Genomic DNA, 20,168 nt, shown 5'->3' on the forward strand with positions numbered 1-20,168 from the left:
CTTAGAATGACTAGATTTGACAAGACTTATATTAAATATTATTTTGCAGGTTGACAATTTATTGAAGAGACATCCATCACTATTTCCTGACTACGAAAGCTGCTCAATAAAAGAGTTTGGGTGAGTAAGACCCTTGTCACTTCAGTTCATACTTTATTAGGATATTTTGTAAGACTTGTTTGTCATAGAATTTAGTTGTAAATGATAGTATGGAATAATTAATCAATTTTATAAAACATAACTACTTTGTCGACAATTGTATCAATTCACATTCTGTTTCACTGAATCTAGATGAGTCCATTATAACACAGGTAATTTGTTTTATTTAGCAATAACCCTGTAACAATAACCATGGAACTACAGTTTGGTGGTTCCAATAAGAACGTACAACAGTTACAACAGAATGTTGCTGGAATGATGTTTGAAGACTTCCCAAGGTATCGCTACATGAACAGTATTGGCCATCTTGTAGGTGATCTAATTGTCTTCTATGATACATGGGAGTATATCCTGCATGGTAAGATATATGACCAAGTTCTAAATGTTTTATGTACTTAATTTTACAACAGTTGAAGTATCATTAAAGAAGTGGGGAAAATATCAAGAAAGTTCAACATATTTAAAGTAAAAAATTAAAGTTGCATTTAAGGGCTATTCCATTAAAAATATATGTGGGTGGGTAGGAAAGGACTTTCAAAATATTCCTACAACCAAGAACCATTTTTATGCCCCACCTACGATAGTAGAGGGGCATTATGTTTTCTGGTCTGTGCGTCCGTTCGTCCGTCTGTTCGTTCGTCCGTCTGTCCCGCTTCAGGTTAAAGTTTTTGGTCAAGGTAGTTTTTGATGAAGTTGAAGTCCAATCAACTTGAAACTTAGTACACATGTTCCTTATGATATGATCTTTCTAATTTAAATGCCAAATTAGAGTTTTGACCCCAATTTTACGGTTCACTGATAGAAAATGATAGTGCAAATTTCAGGTTAAAGTTTTTGGATTCAGGTTAAAGTTTTTGGTCAAGGTAGTTTTTGATGAAGTTGAAGTCCAATCAACTTGAAACTTAGTATACATGTGCCCTATGATATGATCTTTCTAATTTAAATGCCAAATTAGAGTTTTGACCCCAATTTTACGGTTCACTGAACATAGAAAATGATAGTGCAAATTTCAGGTTAAAGTTTTTGGTCAAGGTAGTTTTTGATGAAGTTGAAGTCCAATCAACTTGAAACTTAGTATACATGTGCCCTATGATATGATCTTTCTAATTTAAATGCCAAATTAGAGTTTTGACCCCAATTTTACGGTTCACTGAACATAGAAAATGATAGTGCAAATTTCAGGTTAAAGTTTTTGGCTTCAGGTTAAAGTTTTTGGTCAAGATAGTTTTTGATGAAGTTGAAGTCCAATCAACTTGAAACTTAGTATACATGTGCCCTATGATATGATCTTTCTAATTTAAATGCCAAATTAGAGTTTTGACCCCAATTTTACGGTTCACTGAACATAGAAAATGATAGTGCAAATTTCAGGTTAAAGTTTTTGGTCAAGGTAGTTTTTGATAAAGTAGAAGTCCAATCAACTTGAAACTTAGTATACATGTTCCCTTTGATAAGATCATTCTAATTTTAATGCCAAATTAGAGAATTTATTCCAATTTCACAGTCCTTTAAACATAGAAAATGATAGTGTGAGTGGGGCATCCGTGTACTGTGGACACATTCTTGTTTTTAATAATTTTGCATATTGGTAATAGACATTATAGACGTGTGATGAAAAAAGACATGCGACCCACATTCAATAATTAAACCTCCCTTCCTACCCTCCCACATACATTTTAGTTGAAAAACCCTAATAATAGAAACGTTCCTGGCTGTGATCATATAAAAAGTAGCATGCATTCGCTGCATGAAAGAATATATTGAAGAAAGAAAATAATTCTGAAAATATATAAACATTATGGTTTTATTTTTTTAGATGCCTGGTTGTCCAACATCACCTACTATGTATACAGTCTCCCACAGGCTGAACAACATCTCAACAAGGACTCCTCAGAATTCAAAGAATTTGAGATAAATTTCTGTAATGATGTAAGTCCTATAGTTGTATTCTCATGTGAATGTGTGGCATATGCATTGTGACTGTCAAAAGATTTAATCTCCAAAACCAACATTTATTTTACCTTCTACGACTCAGAAATAGCGTATTGGTTATGGACATCTGGTTTTCACTGTTATGGTAACAAAATGTTATGGAATTTGAATACGTTGGTGACATCTAATAAAAGATAAAAATTTTAGTTTGTATAACTAATATTTTCATGTCACATTAATTTTCTGAAGGTTGCAAATCTGAAAAAAATGAACTGGTAAAAAATTCAAATCCAAAAGAATATTATTGACTATAGATTGCATTTTGATTGGATGTTTTATTTTTTAGATTAATAACTTTTTCAAAAACAGTGTGTTACAACAGAGATATTACCGATGTTTCTTTGATCACATAGCGTGAGTATGATACTAGTCCTTGTTAATACATTGTGTAAATGACAATGCCATGATTTATCTAGTATGTTACATGTGTAGTGGGTATAAAAGTTTTATCTTTTTTATTACTATTTGAATATTTGGTAGAAAGTAATTTAACATGAAGCTTTCACAGATTCATTGGTTTTTAGATTTATAGATTGTAAACTTTTTACTTGTTAAAAGATATTTGTTGCTTGTTGGTTCAAATCAATATAACAGATTTTTTGTGTAAAATGCAGTGTAATACAATATCTATGGGGTTCTATTAATGCATCCATAAGGCTAACAATTGAATTTTTTATAGAGGGCATTGGTAACTGTCTCAAGCAATTATCATCATCTTTCTAATCTAGAAAGAAGAAAAAAATGTATTTGTTTAATTTTTTTTTTTCATTTTAATATATTTCACATTTTAAAATAATTCAAATTTGTATGTTGATTTCTTGGAAATAATATCATAATGAATTTAGTTTAACCATAGTCTTTTGTGTAATAACTGAACCTTAATTAATTCATTTTTTACCCGTATTTAGTCCAGGCAGCCCAGACTATACACTGACCTTCAGTCTGGTATTCAATGGTACAGATGAAATCCAACAAGAACTGGTTACCAATGCAATAACCAGTCAGGCAGACACTTACCCCATACAGAACAGAGACATGATGTTTATTGGAAACAACCTCGTCTACTCTGGAGGTGGATTTGATAACATTGCCATCAATATATCGGATTATCTACTTGGACCTGTAGGACCCACACCTAGTCCAGGTGAGTAATAGCTAAAATGAATGCGAATTCTCAAATAATATTATAGCTGTTTCTCAATGATTTTTCTTTGAGTTTTATCGAATTTCAGACTATTAACAAACAGAAAATATTACGGTTTAAGTGTTAGATAATAAAGCTGTGCAGAAAGTTTTTGATTGAAAGACAAATGACAAGAGACTTTTTGTGTTGTGTTTGAATATCCAAATTCTATTTTGATTTCAGTGAAGACAGTTTACAACATGTCCTTTGTGTTGCTGAACTTTGATTACAACTCTCAGCTGGCCAATCCTAACTCAGCTCAATTCCAAATGCTGGCAAACAGATTCTGTAAAGCAGTAAGTTTTTTGTACTCAAGAAATTTAGATATAATTTTGATTCACATTTTGACAAAAAAATCAAGCTCAGCTCATATCTTCTTTTATTAATTGATGAATTTTAAGGAGTTTATTATAGTACAATTTGGTAAGGTTAAAAAATATAACTGATTTATTCATATATTTAAACTTTTGAAAATAGACTGTCTTTTGTTTATATCAGGTAAACTTGTTGCGTGAGTTACTAGAATGGCAATTCCACTCTATGTTATTCACAAGGGATTTAAACATCCTATAGACAGTATGTCAAATATGATTGTATCTTTTTCAGTTAAATGAAACATATGGGCCAGTAACAGATGCATCAGGGAGACTGGTTCCAAGAGAATCTTTTAAAGATTATGAAAACTGTGAAGTCAAAGCATTTACGTAAGCAAATATATTAGAAATCTAAGAGCTATCAATCAATCAGTGTTCTGTCTTTTGTAAGGGTTATAACGGTCATGTGAAATATTCAAGGTGAAAGGTGAAAAAATATTGTTGACAAAAAATTAACAGTTTAATTAATGTAAGTTTTCTTTCTTATTTGGATTTCTTATCAACAATGTACTAAAAGTTAAATACCTAATTCATTTATAAAGAATAGCTTGAAGTAAAGGGAGAGAACTCTATGTATGATATTTATCTGCAGGAGAGATTCGTCTGGAGTTGACAAGGTCAATTTCATCCTGACCTTCAGTGGTGAACAAGATGCAACCTTAGTGACCTTGATAAAGGGATTGTTGATAGAGAATGCTCCCAGAGAAACAGTCAATGGTCAAATTACACTGCATGTTGGTGGACTGTATGTGTTTGAGAGTGACTTAGCTATTGAACAGGCTACTGTGTCTGCCACAAGTCCAGGTTCAGGTTCAACCGGTCCCACTGCTACAGTTCCACAAAGTAAGTCAGCATTTTATATTATCCATAGTGGAAAATTTTCTTAGTAAAGACATGAAATTTATTTGAAAGTGAAGAGTTAGATTTCCAAGACATCTGAGATTTTCACCAATATTTATATAAACTGATGTTTCATTAAATGTTTTTTGGTTTTTTTTTTAAATATAAGATTAAATAATAAAGGAATCAAATGAAGTAAAATCAATAGAATAAAATAAAGAAATGATAAAAACATTTTTACAAAGTATAGATTTTAGTTCTGAATTATTGATTTAATTTGCTTTAAGTTATGTTATTTTCCTTTAATGTGTATTTTTGTTTTGTGATTTTTTGTTACTAAAACACTGCTTTTTACACTTACTGTTCATACTGCAAATATAAATAGCATGTAATATTCAAAATCTGTGGAATGAAGATATAATGTGTATTCTATATGAAAACTTGGGAATGGAAAACAAAATAATTCTGCATGGACAATCATGTATCAACTGATGTTTATAATTCTCTGAATTATTTGAAAGGCATGACCATATCATCCTCTTATGCTGTAAATTGAGAAATTATTGCATACATCTATTTATGTGGTTTTTGAAGAATGAAAAAAAAAATTGAGATTGATTATTGTGACTTTTTGAGAAGCTGCATACAGATGTATCAGTTATCAGAATGTGGGTTCCTATTATGCCAAACTCACCCAGAGGCGTTATATCACATTTATAAAAACCTTGCAATAATTTCTGAATTTACAGTAATAGAGGCGTTTGATACCAGCACACTGCTGTTTAGCACCAATTAATATTGGAAACCATCTATAAATAAGCTGTTCCCAATATTGGTTGACTCCAGTTGGAACATTGATTACAAAATCCAAATCCTGTTAATCCCATTTAACTGAATTATTGATACAAAATAGTAAGAAGATTAGTGTTGACTTTGACGCAGTGTTTTTCTATGTTAATTGCACTGAAATGCATCTTATTGATGGGATTGTATAATACTTGACAGCTTCTCTTATTTCTAAGGACAAACTTTTTGAAAACTAAATGGATAAAAGATGATTGTAGAAATTACATCTTTTGGTGGCAGTAATTTTCTGCAAATGTTGAAATAATTGAGAGATTAAAAAAATCCTAATGAGGAATGGTCTGAGGCTTATACATTGAGTGGAGATCAACATCTTAAATCCTAGTTAGTTGTTATAGCAAAAATTTATAATATGTCAACAATTCTTTACAAGAAAAGAACTTATATATAGCACTTATGTCCCTGTTTATTTGACACTAATTGGAATAAGAAAATTGAGTAAATCTGTAAAATATGCACTGAATTTGTTTGAAATGGTGTTAAGTATATCAGGAAAAAGTTTACTTCTGAGAAAAAGATTATTTTGCTTATTTAAATGATTTTTTTTAAAGAAAGTAGTAGGAAAGCTTCTCTGTTCAAGTTGATATAAATTATCTGTCCGATAGACTGAATAATTTATGTCATAGTTATCCCATTTTGATAATATAATACTTCCTTAAACTTCTCAGCATATTTATTTTCTTGTCTAGAGTAGAAAACATTTACTTCTCTTTTTAACAATGACCTAGTTAGATTTCTCTTTACTTTATTGACTTCCTAATGCTTCCAGTCTTCACTGCCATACTTTACCAATGTAAATTTTATACATTTGGATACTTCAAAATCTTCAATAATATTTTCTTAGTTAGATTCTTCAAATTTTCAAAATCTTCTGCATTTAATCAAACTGGACTAACAACAATCAGTTACCATGGTAACAATGGATTGTGATTTTCCAGATCCCTGTTATGGACTTACTACTGAAGCATATTACATAGATCCAAACAATTGCCGTGGTTACATATACTGTTATCCTGGACTGGATCCAATAACTGGAACTTGTCCCTCTGGCACATCATTCAACATAGCAACAAAAGGATGTCAAGTTGATTCTTCTTGTACTTGAAGTATCAGGGCTGTTTTACAGACATTGTGCTAATTATTTATTTATTTTTGATGTTGACTTGCTGAGATTTTTAAATATGTTTTTAATACTAGGAAATTTTTAATGGAGAATATACGTTTTTTTATACCATAAATGTTTGATACTTGATGTGAAAATTTTAGTTTAATGCCATTGCAAGCAACTTGTTTAGTGTAGAATGTGTCTCATTGTATGTGTGTCCCGAAATTAAGAAATATAACCTATTATAAATAATCTTTCAAGGGCTGATATTTAATGAGTATTGACCTGCACAGAATATATATATAATATATCTATCACATGCTTATAAACATTTTTATTAAGAAGCACTTAATATATCAAACTTGTAAATACCTATTTCACTTTATAAAGTTTTAAGCAATAGGATTAGGTATACTGACTATTATCACACCTCACCAGATCTATATGTCTCTCAGCACTTCGCACACTAAAGTACTAGTACTGAGTGGGTATTTTGTGATTACAGATCCTTGTGAAGGTGTTTCTGGTGTGGCTTACTTCAATGATCCGACTGATTGTAGAGCTTACCTGATATGTTATCCGGGAATGCCACCGTACAAACTCACTTGCTCACCTGACTATTCGTTTGACTTGGGAACTTCATCTTGCAAATTTGATAAAACTTGTCCATAGATATACTGCTATTTAAATTCTTGAAAAACATATTTTTATATGGATTGTTTAAAAAGTTATTGTTTGCGACATTGCATATTCAAGACAAAAGGTTTTTTTTATTATTAGTGAAAAATGTCTTCAAAATCGTATCAAACAAAACTTCATTTTATGAATGAATATTTTAAACTATTTAAGTATTTTATCAGTTTATAAAGATTTATACTTCTCTGCTGTTAAAGCTGTGATTAATTTCAATATTTTTTGGACTTTATGTGTTAATACTGATTTAAGTAAAATTTAATAAGGACTTTCTTTTTAAACTATTTAATGCAAAATTTAATGAATACATAGAGAAGAAACAATTGCTTGACATTTGTTTCCCTAATGCAAGTCCCTCTTTAATGATGAAATCCAAAGCATATTAGGGAAAAATCTCAAAAATGGCCATAGTTAGTAGCTTTTAATTTCAGTTTTATATTTTATGCTTGTGTACAGATTCATGAATATTTATTAAAATTTCTTCCACCAATTTTATTGCATAGTTTTTTTTTGCTCATTGTATTTGTAATAAAGGTTATTTAGACATACTACTACAGTATTGTAAAAGCGGCGCCAATGATAGGAAATGGTTTATATATTTTACCTTTGAATTAGACCTCTCTCTCCTCAGTAGTTATACAACTGTAAAGGTTAACAGTTGTATAAGTATGATAATACGTGTATATGATACTAAATCAGGTTTCTATGTGATAATTTGATCTTGATGTTAGACTTTTCTATCTGTTCACAATGGAGATTAACAGAGAAAAAAAAAACAGGCAGTTCTTTTATGTTTCTGGTTATATATGGTCATTTAAGGTTAGCAGTGTAGACTGGTCTTTTTCACTTGTTTCATACAGCTTTTTCATACTTTTGATTGGAACACAAATTAATAAAAAGATACTTTGTGTAATGATACCTTTGATGACAATCTCCCATGATAAGTAGCTCACTTTGACCTGCATTTTACAATTTATTCACTTAGAGTTTTACTAAGTCTCTTTGAATTATTTACTTGATAATTAGTTATAGAGGCTCCTAAAATATCAAAAGAATGATTATGATTTAAAATGATTGTCTGAAATAATTTTATATAACTTAAAGCATATTCAATATATAAAATTTTAAAAGAAGTCTGTAAAATAAATGACCTTATTTGAGTCATTTATAGTTGGGGGTTTTATTTACTTGCAGAAATATAAATTGTTTTTAAAGTTGTGTCATTTAACAAAAACAAATGTGACACCTGAGTCATGTCTTGCGAGTAAAACCTCGTTAAATGTTTGAATATAGAATGGAAATGACGTAAAGCATGTATGTTACTAACCTTAATTTGATGAGGCATGATAGAACAACTGTATGTGTATTATTGTTATTGATGTGTGCATGTAATGCTATAAGAAAACCAACAGACTTTGCCGTCAGTACTAACGAAAAAAAAATAAATGGCTTTCCATACAAAGGAGATGTCTGCATGTATGTCTGATTTTAATGGAGAATGACAAAAACAAAACAAGAAGAAATGCATGTTTAAATTTTTGTCAGATAAGCTTGTAAACATCAGCATGTGTTTGTTTGTTTGATGCAGACACACAATCAATGAAAACAGTGATTATTTGTGTCTAACATTCGACTTAGCATGAAAGTGAAGGCAAGCATGAAAAGCAGATACCATGGCATGGACAATTGAGTACATGGTACAAGTAAGCTGCTATCAGTTGCATGGATAACTCTAGATAAGCTGATGGCAACTGCATGGATAGCTCGGTAAGCTGTTAACAGTTGCATGGACAACTCTTAGATAAACTGATGGCAACTGCATGGATAACTCAGTAAGCTGATGACAGTTGCATGGATAACTCTAATCCAATGTGTGACTTATTAATGGAAAGATGTTTTTTACACTTCCAGCAGCATCATGCAAAGGAGTAAAAACTGTTGGGGAAGTTTACTTTTCGGATCCAAATAATTGTCGAGCATTTATATTTTGTTCCCAAGAGACACCAATGAGTTACTCATGCCCAGCAGCATATAAATTTGATCAAACAAAGAAGAATTGCGTTCCTGATGCAAGTTGTAAATAGTGAAAACAATGACGAAATACTGTGCCATAGGCTTGCCATAGGACAATGACGGCGTATATTATTGTTTTATGCATATTCTCAGATTATATGAACCATCTGGACACCACTAATTATAGAAATTGTCAAATATATGTCGAAGATAGAAACAGGTCAATTGATTATTTTCATGATGCAGCTTCAATGATAATGCACTTATATACTAATTGTAAAAATGAAACAGTTTTGAAAATGTTTGTTTACAGAGAACCAGTGGTAAGAAAACAAACAGCAAACATACAAAACATGGAACATAGAAAAGGATGTTTCATGCCTCAAAGATTTCTTTTATACTTTTTCTATGATTGTTGAATGGCCATTTGAAGGTCAAGCAGTTAACCTATGGAAAGAAACTTTAAAAAAGGACTTCTTTTGACTTTCAGAAGAATTTAATATTGCTGAATACTGTGGTTTAACTAATTATTCATTTCAGCATTTTATGAATACAATGCAAATAAAGTTAATTATATACAAACTAGTTGTGACTTTATTTATTTTAATGTCTTGTAGTGCACATAGAATAATTTGTATTTTATCATCTCTTTCTGTATTTACTATTAATACATTATTGTCAACTCTTCTCACTGTACCTGCTGCTACCACTTAAGAGTGAACTTAGAAGGCAATACATATTATTAAGATTTTTTGTCTAGAATTATTGAGTCAAATAGCTGGCAAGAAACCCAATTTGATACATGACAGATTATAGAAAAAGTACATGTGTAGGAGACAATATCCGATTATGTTTAATTAAATCCTTCAACTTAATCACAAAACATGATATACAAATGATGAACTCACATGATACAGCCAGCTGTAACTATTTGAGGATAGGAAACAACCGGCAGGTGCTTATGACAACAACATAATTATAACTAATTTTATAATTTGGGATTAGAAACTTGTAGTTAGTCACCATCTGGTGCAGGAAAATTGGTTCCATTAATGTTATTAGTAAGTCAATAAATGTGAGATGTAAGTATTTCTTTTCTAGATGAAACACCTTTATGTATTTGTTTAGATTACAGATGGTATTATCAGATCAGTACTCAGTGTCTGTAGTCAGTGAAGTAAGATTTCAACTCTCACAGGCAAAGTTGACATAAAGGTTTGCTTTTGGTCAAATAGCTTCTCACAGAGACAATTATTTTTACAATCTTGGCATTCATGTTTTGGATTTGAACATTCCTGATGAAGGAAAATCTAGAAAATTGTTGACAGACTGTTTGTTCTCAGGAAAATTTCTCTCTTGATGTTCGTCATTTTCTATTCTGATTTTTATAATAGCATCATTTGTATTCAGATATTTAGGTAATTTTTGGTTTTTGAAAATTTGAAGCTTTTAAAAATCTTCAAATTCAGGCAAATTTCGGAAATGTGCCAAATTTATTAAGGATGTACACTTCTGAGGAGCCAAAAATTTCTAGATGAAGGTCTAGCAGTTAAGCTATGATAAAATACATAAAGGTGTTTCATTTAGAAAAGATTTTTTTTTCTTAACCTGATTTTTGATTTATATGACTGTAAAAAAATAATCAGTGAATAAAAACATCATATGGTGAACTTCTTTTTTTGCTACAACCATTTGAGAGTACTCAATTTGATGATTTTCTCATTTTAATCAATTTTTACCCATATTTGGGCTATTTTCAAAAAAATAATCATAGTTTCACAATTAAACTTTTTTAATACTTTCAACAAAAATGAAGTGAACCAATGTGAATAAGTTTAACTTTTGAAAATAAAACTAGAGGTTGGTGTTATAAGAAATTTCCTTTTTCATGTCAAATTACCATGCTGTCAATTTTGTCAGTTTTGAATTTTTCTCTCTTTTTAGAACAAAAAGCATATTATTTCAACTTCTTTGTTATAAATGATGGAATTTGAAAAGAAAAAAAAAATGATTAGGGATGTACATGTTTTCTAGTAAAATCATTTCTTGTACCCTTAACTCATTTCTTAACATTTTGGCTTATGTGACGGACTTAAATTGAAAATTTTATTACTCAAAAGCTGCTTATTGTAAATACACATTTTTTCAAAGAGTAATGTTTGATTATAATATTTTTTAAATTCATTGATATTTTCCACTTGTATCACATGTTTTGGAAATAATTCCAGAACGAGAATTCAACAAGTTCGAAACATCAGAAGAATACATCCTTAAGTGCTATGTACCTTTTTTCACCAAGGTCTGTCAAACTTTTTATAAAGGTAGTTAATGGAGTGAGACTGGGAGTTGACAGGGGTATAGAAATATGGTCATCAAGACTTCACCTATCCTGCAGTAAAGCCCTTGCTGTAAAGGGGCATATGTTTGTCTGAGCAGGATTATTACCTTGTCAAAGTATATTAGAATTAGTATTTTGGCTTATAACTCAAAATCCAAAGCATTTAGAGCAAATCTTTACGGGGTAAAATTGTTTATCAGGTCAACATCTATCTGCCCTGAAATTTTCAGATGAATCGGACAACCCGTTGTTGGGTTGCTGCCCCTAAATTGACAATTTTAAGGAAATTTTACTGTTTTTTGGTTATTATCTTGAATATTATTATAGATAGAGATAAACTGTAAACAGCAATAATGTTCAGCAAAGTAAGATCTACAAATAAGTCAACATGACCAAAATTGTCAAGTTACCCCTTAAGGAGTTATTGCCCTTTATAGTCATTTTTAAACAATTTTCATAAATTTTTGTAAATTTGTAGAATATATTTTCCACTGTAATTACTGGGCCAAGTTCATTATAGATAGAGATAACTGTAGCAAGAAGAATGTCCAGTAAAGTAAGATCTACAAACACATCATGGTCACCAAAACACAATTTTGTCATGACTTTATCTGTGTCCATTGTTTAATATGCACATAGACCAAGGTGAGCCACACAGGCTCTTGAGAGCCTCTAGTTGTTGTGCCCAACAGAAAATCACTTATAACTGTTATTTTTAACAATACCGTAGTATCTGTAACTGATGAAACATTACAGAATTTGTTTTCCTCTTTGGAACCCATGTTATAGTTCTGTCTTATTAGCAATACTGTTATGTCATAACTATATGATCAGTTGACACTTATTTTATAACATCTTATCAAGACAAAATTTTCAAACTCCAGCGTTCATCATTTAGCTTTTTAATAGGACAGTATATCTGAAAAGTATATACAGACGAATCGACAATATTTATAATATGAGATTATTTTAAGAATATGAGACGGTTTCATTTTTTCATGACTTCAATTTCAGAGTATCAACATTTGGTATCATTTGCGTAATACTTCAGAGTATCCACCCCTTAACAATATTTCCATTGGTTTAGAAATGAATATTTTGTTTGTAGAAGGACTGCTATATCATTAATGCACTCTTGGATATCAGCTGTGACTTATTCTTTGTATACTTAATCTTTAATGTAAAGATGAATGAATTTGCCATAGAGATAATTGGATAGTTATATTATCTAGAAATCTTAATGACTTACATTTACCACTACACTAGTATGCATGTATTTGTTTCTACCAGTTTGCCTTTAAAAAGAAGATAGTCGGAAAATATTGCTTTCATAACGATTGAATCTAGTTCATCGTTGATATTTTTGACATGTACATATTGTATGCAGTACATTACAGAAGCAGTGGTCTGAGATATAGTTTCATAAATGGCTGAAGTAAATTACATAAGAAGATAAATAATTATTTGTCAAAGGTCCTTTTCAAAACATGCAATCGTAATTATACTTATACCTTCTAAAAGACAAAAAGAAAAAGTACCTTGCGAAATTCTTTAATTTTACTTTCCGATATATTGATGATGTTCTATCATTGAATAACCCATATTTCAGTCAATACTTACATCTCATATATCCCAGTGAACTTGAAATTAAGGATACTACCGATACTAGAAGGACTGCTTCATACCTTGATCTTTTCCTCAATATTGACGCAGATGGATGACTTCACACAAAAATCTATGATAAACGGGACGATTTTAACTTCCCAATTATCAATTTCCCATTTCTCAGCAGTAACATACCCTCTGCCCCTTCGTATCGTGTTTACATATCACAATTGATACGTTATTCTCGTGCCTGTTCACACTATACGGACTTCATATACAGGAGTGTGCTCCTTACGCAGAAACTTCTCCAACAAAGTTATGAGGAGGACAGATTAAAACTCCGTAAATTTTATGGACACCATCACCAAAAGGTGGATCCATACGATGTGTCTTTGACCAAACTAGCTAAGGACATTTTTACTACATGGTAGACTGTGGTTCGTCATTACGTCATCTAATCTTTTAATTACCAAACGTGACTTATTCCCGATTGTGACTGATTTGCTGAGTGTGAATTCGCATTACCATAAGACGTGTTACGGTACTTATCTATCCCAAATTCATGTATTTAGTTTAAATGTTTGATATTATATTTGTAATTCTCATCGGCTTTGGTCAAATGTGTTGACGTCTTTTCTATTATATTCATGTGTTATGGCAAAGAAAATTATTCACCGCCTTCATTTATTTGATTTGATTTTGTTCAACGTGATCTGTACAATTTTTTACGTTTGAAGTTAGATTCAAAACAAACTGGACATTGCTATATAATACAGTTAATTGCTACCTTAGTTTTCTATTAATAAGTATTGAAATGTGCATTGTTATTAAATGTAATATCAATATTTAGTTCAAATATAATCTTAAATCAATCTAATTCTATCTTATTCATTCAAATTTGACGTCATTTTTAATTTTTTGATGATCTGTTTTACAAATTCAAATGTGACGTCATTTTTTTGTCATTTTTTACAATTTCTAATATGACATCACTTTGCATTGAGGTTTAAACTTATTCGGATGTGTTGCATTTTGTCGGGTTATGTATTTCGGTTGTTTCCTGTAATTAGCTAATACTTCAGTTTTATCATGTACATCTTTTGTATAGTCATTTTATAAAATATTTTGCAAAAGTATAAATTATTCTAAATAATAGGGATGTTCTGATACCTAACAGAAAACCCTGGCCGTTTTTGGCACGGCTTTTTTGAACTTTTGGTCCTCGATGCTGTTCAACTTTGTACTTGTTTCGGCTTTCAAACTTTTGTATCTGGGCGTCACTGGTGAGTCTTGTGTGGACAAAATGCACTTCTGGCGTATTAAAAATTTTAAACTTGTTGCCTTTTGTTAGCTATTATTCGTGTGTTTCTTTGTCAATTGTGTTCTCCTATTTATTTATATTGTAGTCCTGTAATGTTGTGTTGTCATTTTAATGTTATATATTTCACATGGCCATAAAAGAGGGAGGTTTGGCATGCCACAAAACCAGGTTCAACCCACTATTTTTTCCTTTAAAAATGTCCTGTACCAAGTCAGGAATATGGCCATTGTTATATTATAGTTCGTTTCTGTGTGTGTTACATTTTAACGTTGTGTTTCCATTGTGTCGTTTGTTTTCTCTTATTTTTGAGTGTGAATTCACATTACTATAAGAAGTGTCACGGTACTTATCTATCCCAAATTCATGTTTTTGGTTTTGATGTTATATTTGTTATTGTCATAGGATTTTGTCTAATGCTTAGTCCGTTTCTGAGTGAGTGTGTGTTACACTTTAATGTTGTATCGTTGTTCTCCTTTAATGCGTTTTCCTCAGGTTTTTACCCCGATTTTGTTTTTTGTCCATTGATTTATGAGTTTTGAACAGCGGTATACTACTGTTGCTTTTATATGTTCATGACTTATTTGACTAATTTATTCTGAATTGATATTCTATTTAAAAGTTTCAGGTCATTGTATCATTATTTTTTTACTTCTTCAAAAATAGATATGAGTGTATAACGGTATGATTTGATATTATCAGGGAAAGTACTGAAAGATTGCTTTCATTGTGGAAGTACTTCAAAACTTTCAAAAATTGTAACGTTTTCTTAAGTGTTATATTAGCTTGATGAGACTTCTTCGCCCCGAAAATATCTCAAGCCAAGTTGTTAGCTAGTATATGGTGACGTGAAATGTCTTTGATTTGCTCTTTTCGTAAATTTACTTTTTGTTCAGTGCTTTATTCGAAACAGTAACATTAATTTCCGGTTTTAACACTCTTTTGCGGCTTTCTAACTGGTTTGATTTGAGCGCCACTGACGGGTTTTATATAAACATACGTCTGGTGTATCACATTATGCTCCCAGTGAACTTCTTGAAAACAAATAATTCAAAATTATTAACGTAGATTAAATAACAACGCTTAAACTAATAGTTTTCAAGTAATGAGTATATTATTAAATATTTCCTCGAGTGACTACAAAAAATGTATTTTTTAAGATTTTACAGATAGTAACAGTATATTGCTACACTGTGCTGTTTGTTAGTAGTGTATGTGATTGTTGAATTACCTTATGAGTGAGAAAAGAAAAATTCAATACTTCATTAATAAATGAAAATGAGACTCGGAAACGAAATGTAGGGTCCACTGATGTTGAAAGGAAATATGATTAACTCAGAGGCTCTTGTTGTTAGGTTGATTCTGAATAAAATACAAGAAATTATGTAATCTTGATACATTTGTGTGATATTAGGTTGGGAAAATTACTTCCATTCCATGGGGGATACATTAATCTTTTAACATGACGTGATACTTCCTATAAATCAAGCTATGTAATCTTATATCCTGTTGAAAAACATTGTCACAAATCGATTTAAAATGTGGTGCATAAGCAATATGTTCTACTTTTGTGTTTCAAATGTCTGGTTATGTAAATGTATTTCAGTTGTTTCCTGTAATTAGTTAATACTTCAGCTTTATCATGTACATCTTTTGAATATTCATTTTATTAAATTTACTGTTTGCAAAAGTATAAATTACTCTAAATTATAGGGATTTTCTGGTAACTTAACGGAAAACCCTTGCCGTTTTTGGCGCAACCTTTTTGATCTTTTGGTCCTCGATGCTGTTCAACTTTGTACTCGTTTCGGCTTTCAAACTTTTGTATCTGTGCGTCACACATAGGTCTTGTGTGGACAAAATACACTTCTGGCGTATTAAAATTTTGAACTTGTTGCCTTTTGTTGGCTGTTGTTCGTGTGATTCTTTGTCAATTGTGTTCTCCAATTTATTTATATTGTAGTCCTGTGTTGTCATTTTGATGTTATATTTCACATGGCCATAAAAGTGCGAGGTTTGGCATGCCACAAAACCAGGTTCAACCCACCATTTTTTCCTTTAAAAATGCCCTGTACCAAGTCAGGAATATGGTCATTGTTATATTATAGTTCGTTTCTGTGTGTATTACATTATAACGTTGTGTCGTTTGTTTTCTCTTATTTTTGAGTGTAAATTCACATTGCGATAAGACGTGTCACGGTACTTGTCTATCCCAAATTCATGTATTTGGTTTTGATGTTATATATATATGTTATATTTGTTATTCTCGGGGGATTTTGTCTATATGTGTTACATTTTAGTGTTATGTCGTTGTTCTCCTCTTATATTTAATGCGTTTCCCTCGGTTTTAGTTTGTTATCCCGATTTTGTTTTTTGTCCATGGATTTATGAGTTTTGAACAGCGGTATACTACTGTTGCCTTTATTTACCATTTAAACAGTAATTTTATTTGAAAAAAATGTACCTCTTGTACATCCAACCCACGTCCATGTTCAAACCGCATATTATTGACAATGTCACCTTGATAATAAGAAAATAACTCAAATACAATTAAATAATGTGGCATGCTGTTGGAAATATCATTTATCCCACTGAATGTGTCTAAGCTCGAACCATGCTGTATTGTTATCAGAAATGCAGAATTTTCTTTTATTTGAAAGATATGCAAATGACCCTCGTATATCACTGATGCCTTCTGATAAAATGAAGATAACATACGTAAGGCGGGATGAGTGATTTTACTAAGGGAACAAATTAATTAATCAGAATAGGACTAAACATGGAAGTATTGTAAACTACGGAAGGCTTTTAAACATTTGAAGGCAAAGCAGAGAAGGATAAACCGTCTAGTTAAAATAGATGATGTTTTCTTACTTCAAATTGTCAAGCTTTGAGTGTTCCATTTGATACAGAAATTTCCGTTTTGAATTTTCCTGAGTTCAGTATTTTTGTTATTTTACTATCTCTTTTTACTATATATAAAATAAAGGGACCAGTAGTTTACTGTTGTTCAATCTCATAGTTCGAGTAAAAAGAGACAACCAACGAACCAATTATTAAAAAAGCAAATGAGCTCCAAAAGAAACGAGGTCGGGTGCGTCGAGAGACAGGGTATAGGCGTTTCCTTTGCATATCACTGGTCATGTAAATTTACTATGTCAAAATAGGACAAAGTAAGTTAAATTGCAGATCAAAAACATTTAACTATGAAAGATGGGCAGAAGCCGAAAACATTTAACTATGAAAGATGGGCAGAAGCTGTATTTATTTACGTATGTATGTTGATCAAACAATATTCAACATTAATGAAAACGAGAGCGTAGGACATAGGTATGATGAACACAGTGTACATAATTGTTAAGTCTGTAAAATTCGTATTGCAAAAGAGTTTTTAGTAGGTAACAAAAAATGAAACATATTGTAGGCCTTTAGGTCCGTAGTATACACACTATACACAATTGTTAAAGGAAGGATTTAATTCTTCAAGACGTGTTCATAATGATACAATATAACACCATTCTCACCTAAATAAACTTTTTATTAAATAGTTTTTCAGAATAAAGCCAAATAAACAGAAATGCAAACACTAAAATATAATATATTTGCATGTAATCATATCGGGTATATCAAGAAAGATGTTCAAAAAGGCGAAATACAAAAAAGGAAGATCACAAAAAATTCCGAGGAAATTTCAAAACGGAAAGTCCCTAATCAAATGGCAAAATCATTTCACAACAAAGTGTCATATATTAAGTAACAGGAAAACAAATATGGAAGAAAAATAACTTGTGACATGTAGTACAATGTTAATAGTCCGTGTTGACAGAAACCAATATATTTTAATCAGTATGCTCCAATATAGATGTTCTTGTGATAAACAGCATTTATAATTGAAACTTAATTTTAATGCTGTTTATTTTAAAGCCTATCCAGAATGTTCGTCTAACCTTGACCGATTTTATACTTCTGTGATCCTGGTTTAAAAATTTATGTAGTTTTGTACGACAGGACTATGACTTTTTGGTATATTGATTCTTTTGAAACGATATTATTCTTACATAATGTAATCCGAAGATTTCACAATAATTTGAAAATTTGCAATTGTAAAGCATACACATGTATGTTGAAAGTAAAACACCTCTGCAACATCGCCGGTCAGTGACTGATTTGAAATAGAACGTCAATATTATTACAGTTAAAGTATTCGCATTGTCATCTGATGACGTCACACAGTAGAGCTGGTAATTATGACGATTGCATTTGTTAACCAGAAGCGTTCAGAAAATAGTTTGAACAAAGAAATTGAAAAATAGTAAATGGTTATGACGACAAAGAAAGTATTTGAAAATTGAATTAAAGACATAAGTCTAAAACTATTCAACAGTACTGATTGTATGCAATTAATGAGCAATTAATCACTACAAAACCCATAACTTGTTGGAGGCAAGTACTGTTCCATAGAGCAATAACTCGTCACATAGTTTTTTATACACGCATATAAACAACTCAAATTACTTAGTTTTCAACAATATACATTCAAGAAAATGAAAAACATAAATTCCTAAGACCACAATCAAAACCCACAAGTCAGCTTAAGACGGACAATGTTTTGACAAAAAGGGAAAGAACAGACAATCAAAAGTCCACAATTGAGTTGCATAAACTCCAAAAGCAACAGTTGAACCGAATGACATATTTGTACCCCATTCACAGTTATAGCTACATAATACTATAATAAAGTTTGATGTTAAGTCTGGGATTAATAATGCCATGGTATTATGTCTGTATACATATTCTTTTTCGTGTTGCTCGATGAAAGTGTTCTTTTCCTCTTTTTTATAACTCCTCTACGATAGTGCGAGTGCATTATGTTTTCTGCACTGTGTTTCCGTCCGTTCAATAATAGATTAAAGTTTTGTAATGCAGTAGTTTACCATGAAGATGTGGTCACATCAACTTTCAACTTAATGAACATGTTTGCTATAATGTGATTTTTTTACCAGATTTCACACACGCTCTTTTCATATTTCCATGTTCAGTTAACGGATCTGTCTGTGATGTCCTCACGACACTTACCAAAGAGGTAATCCTGGATAATCATAGGTCTGTTATATGTTCCTTTGGAGTTTCAACCAAAGATGAAGAACTGGATCTTCCATCACTGTATTGGATACCTAAACTTCATAAGTGTCCTTACAAACAACGGTATATTGCTGGGTCTTCCAAGTGTTCCACGAAACCTCTTTCTAAATTATAAACATCTATTTTGGCCATGGCGTTGTCAGTTTGTTTTAGATTTACGAGTTTGACTGTCCCTTTGGTATCTTTCGTCCCTCTTTTATCAGCAATCAAAGACGGGCTTCAAAGTTATTGTGAAACTGCCTATTCTAGAGGTGGCGTGAATCAGATGTGGATACTTAATAATTCCAAAGATCTTTAAGAGTACATACAATCTAACTCTCTTTCATCTTGTAATAGAATAAAAACATTTGACTTTTCTACACTTTACACAAGTATGCCACATTCCAAACAAAAAGACAAATTGAATGAGTTGGTATTGCTTTGTTTCATGAAAATGAATGGCCAACGTAGATACAAGTATCTTGTCTTAGGAGGGATAAATCCTACTTTGTAAAGGATCACTCTGATTCTAACCAAAAATTCTCTGAAACTGACATGATCAA

The 20,168-nt window shown here is 31.2% G+C and overlaps 1 protein-coding gene across 1 annotated transcript in view; it reads left to right on the forward strand.

Moving 5' to 3' along the window:
* LOC143067032 (uncharacterized) overlaps positions 1–20,168 on the forward strand; it is an 89,525-nt gene that overhangs the window by 64,845 nt on the left and 4,512 nt on the right. Inside the window, exons 81-88 of the mRNA XM_076239969.1 lie at positions 50–120; positions 330–517; positions 1,976–2,088; positions 2,438–2,505; positions 3,060–3,295; positions 3,518–3,630; positions 3,941–4,038; positions 4,301–4,551. Coding sequence (XP_076096084.1) covers positions 50–120; positions 330–517; positions 1,976–2,088; positions 2,438–2,505; positions 3,060–3,295; positions 3,518–3,630; positions 3,941–4,038; positions 4,301–4,551 — 1,138 coding nt within the window. The remainder of the gene's footprint in view (positions 1–49; positions 121–329; positions 518–1,975; positions 2,089–2,437; positions 2,506–3,059; positions 3,296–3,517; positions 3,631–3,940; positions 4,039–4,300; positions 4,552–20,168) is intronic.

Source organism: Mytilus galloprovincialis, chromosome 3, assembly GCF_965363235.1.
Source record: "Mytilus galloprovincialis chromosome 3, xbMytGall1.hap1.1, whole genome shotgun sequence".
NCBI classification, from domain to species: Eukaryota; Metazoa; Mollusca; class Bivalvia; order Mytilida; family Mytilidae; genus Mytilus; species Mytilus galloprovincialis.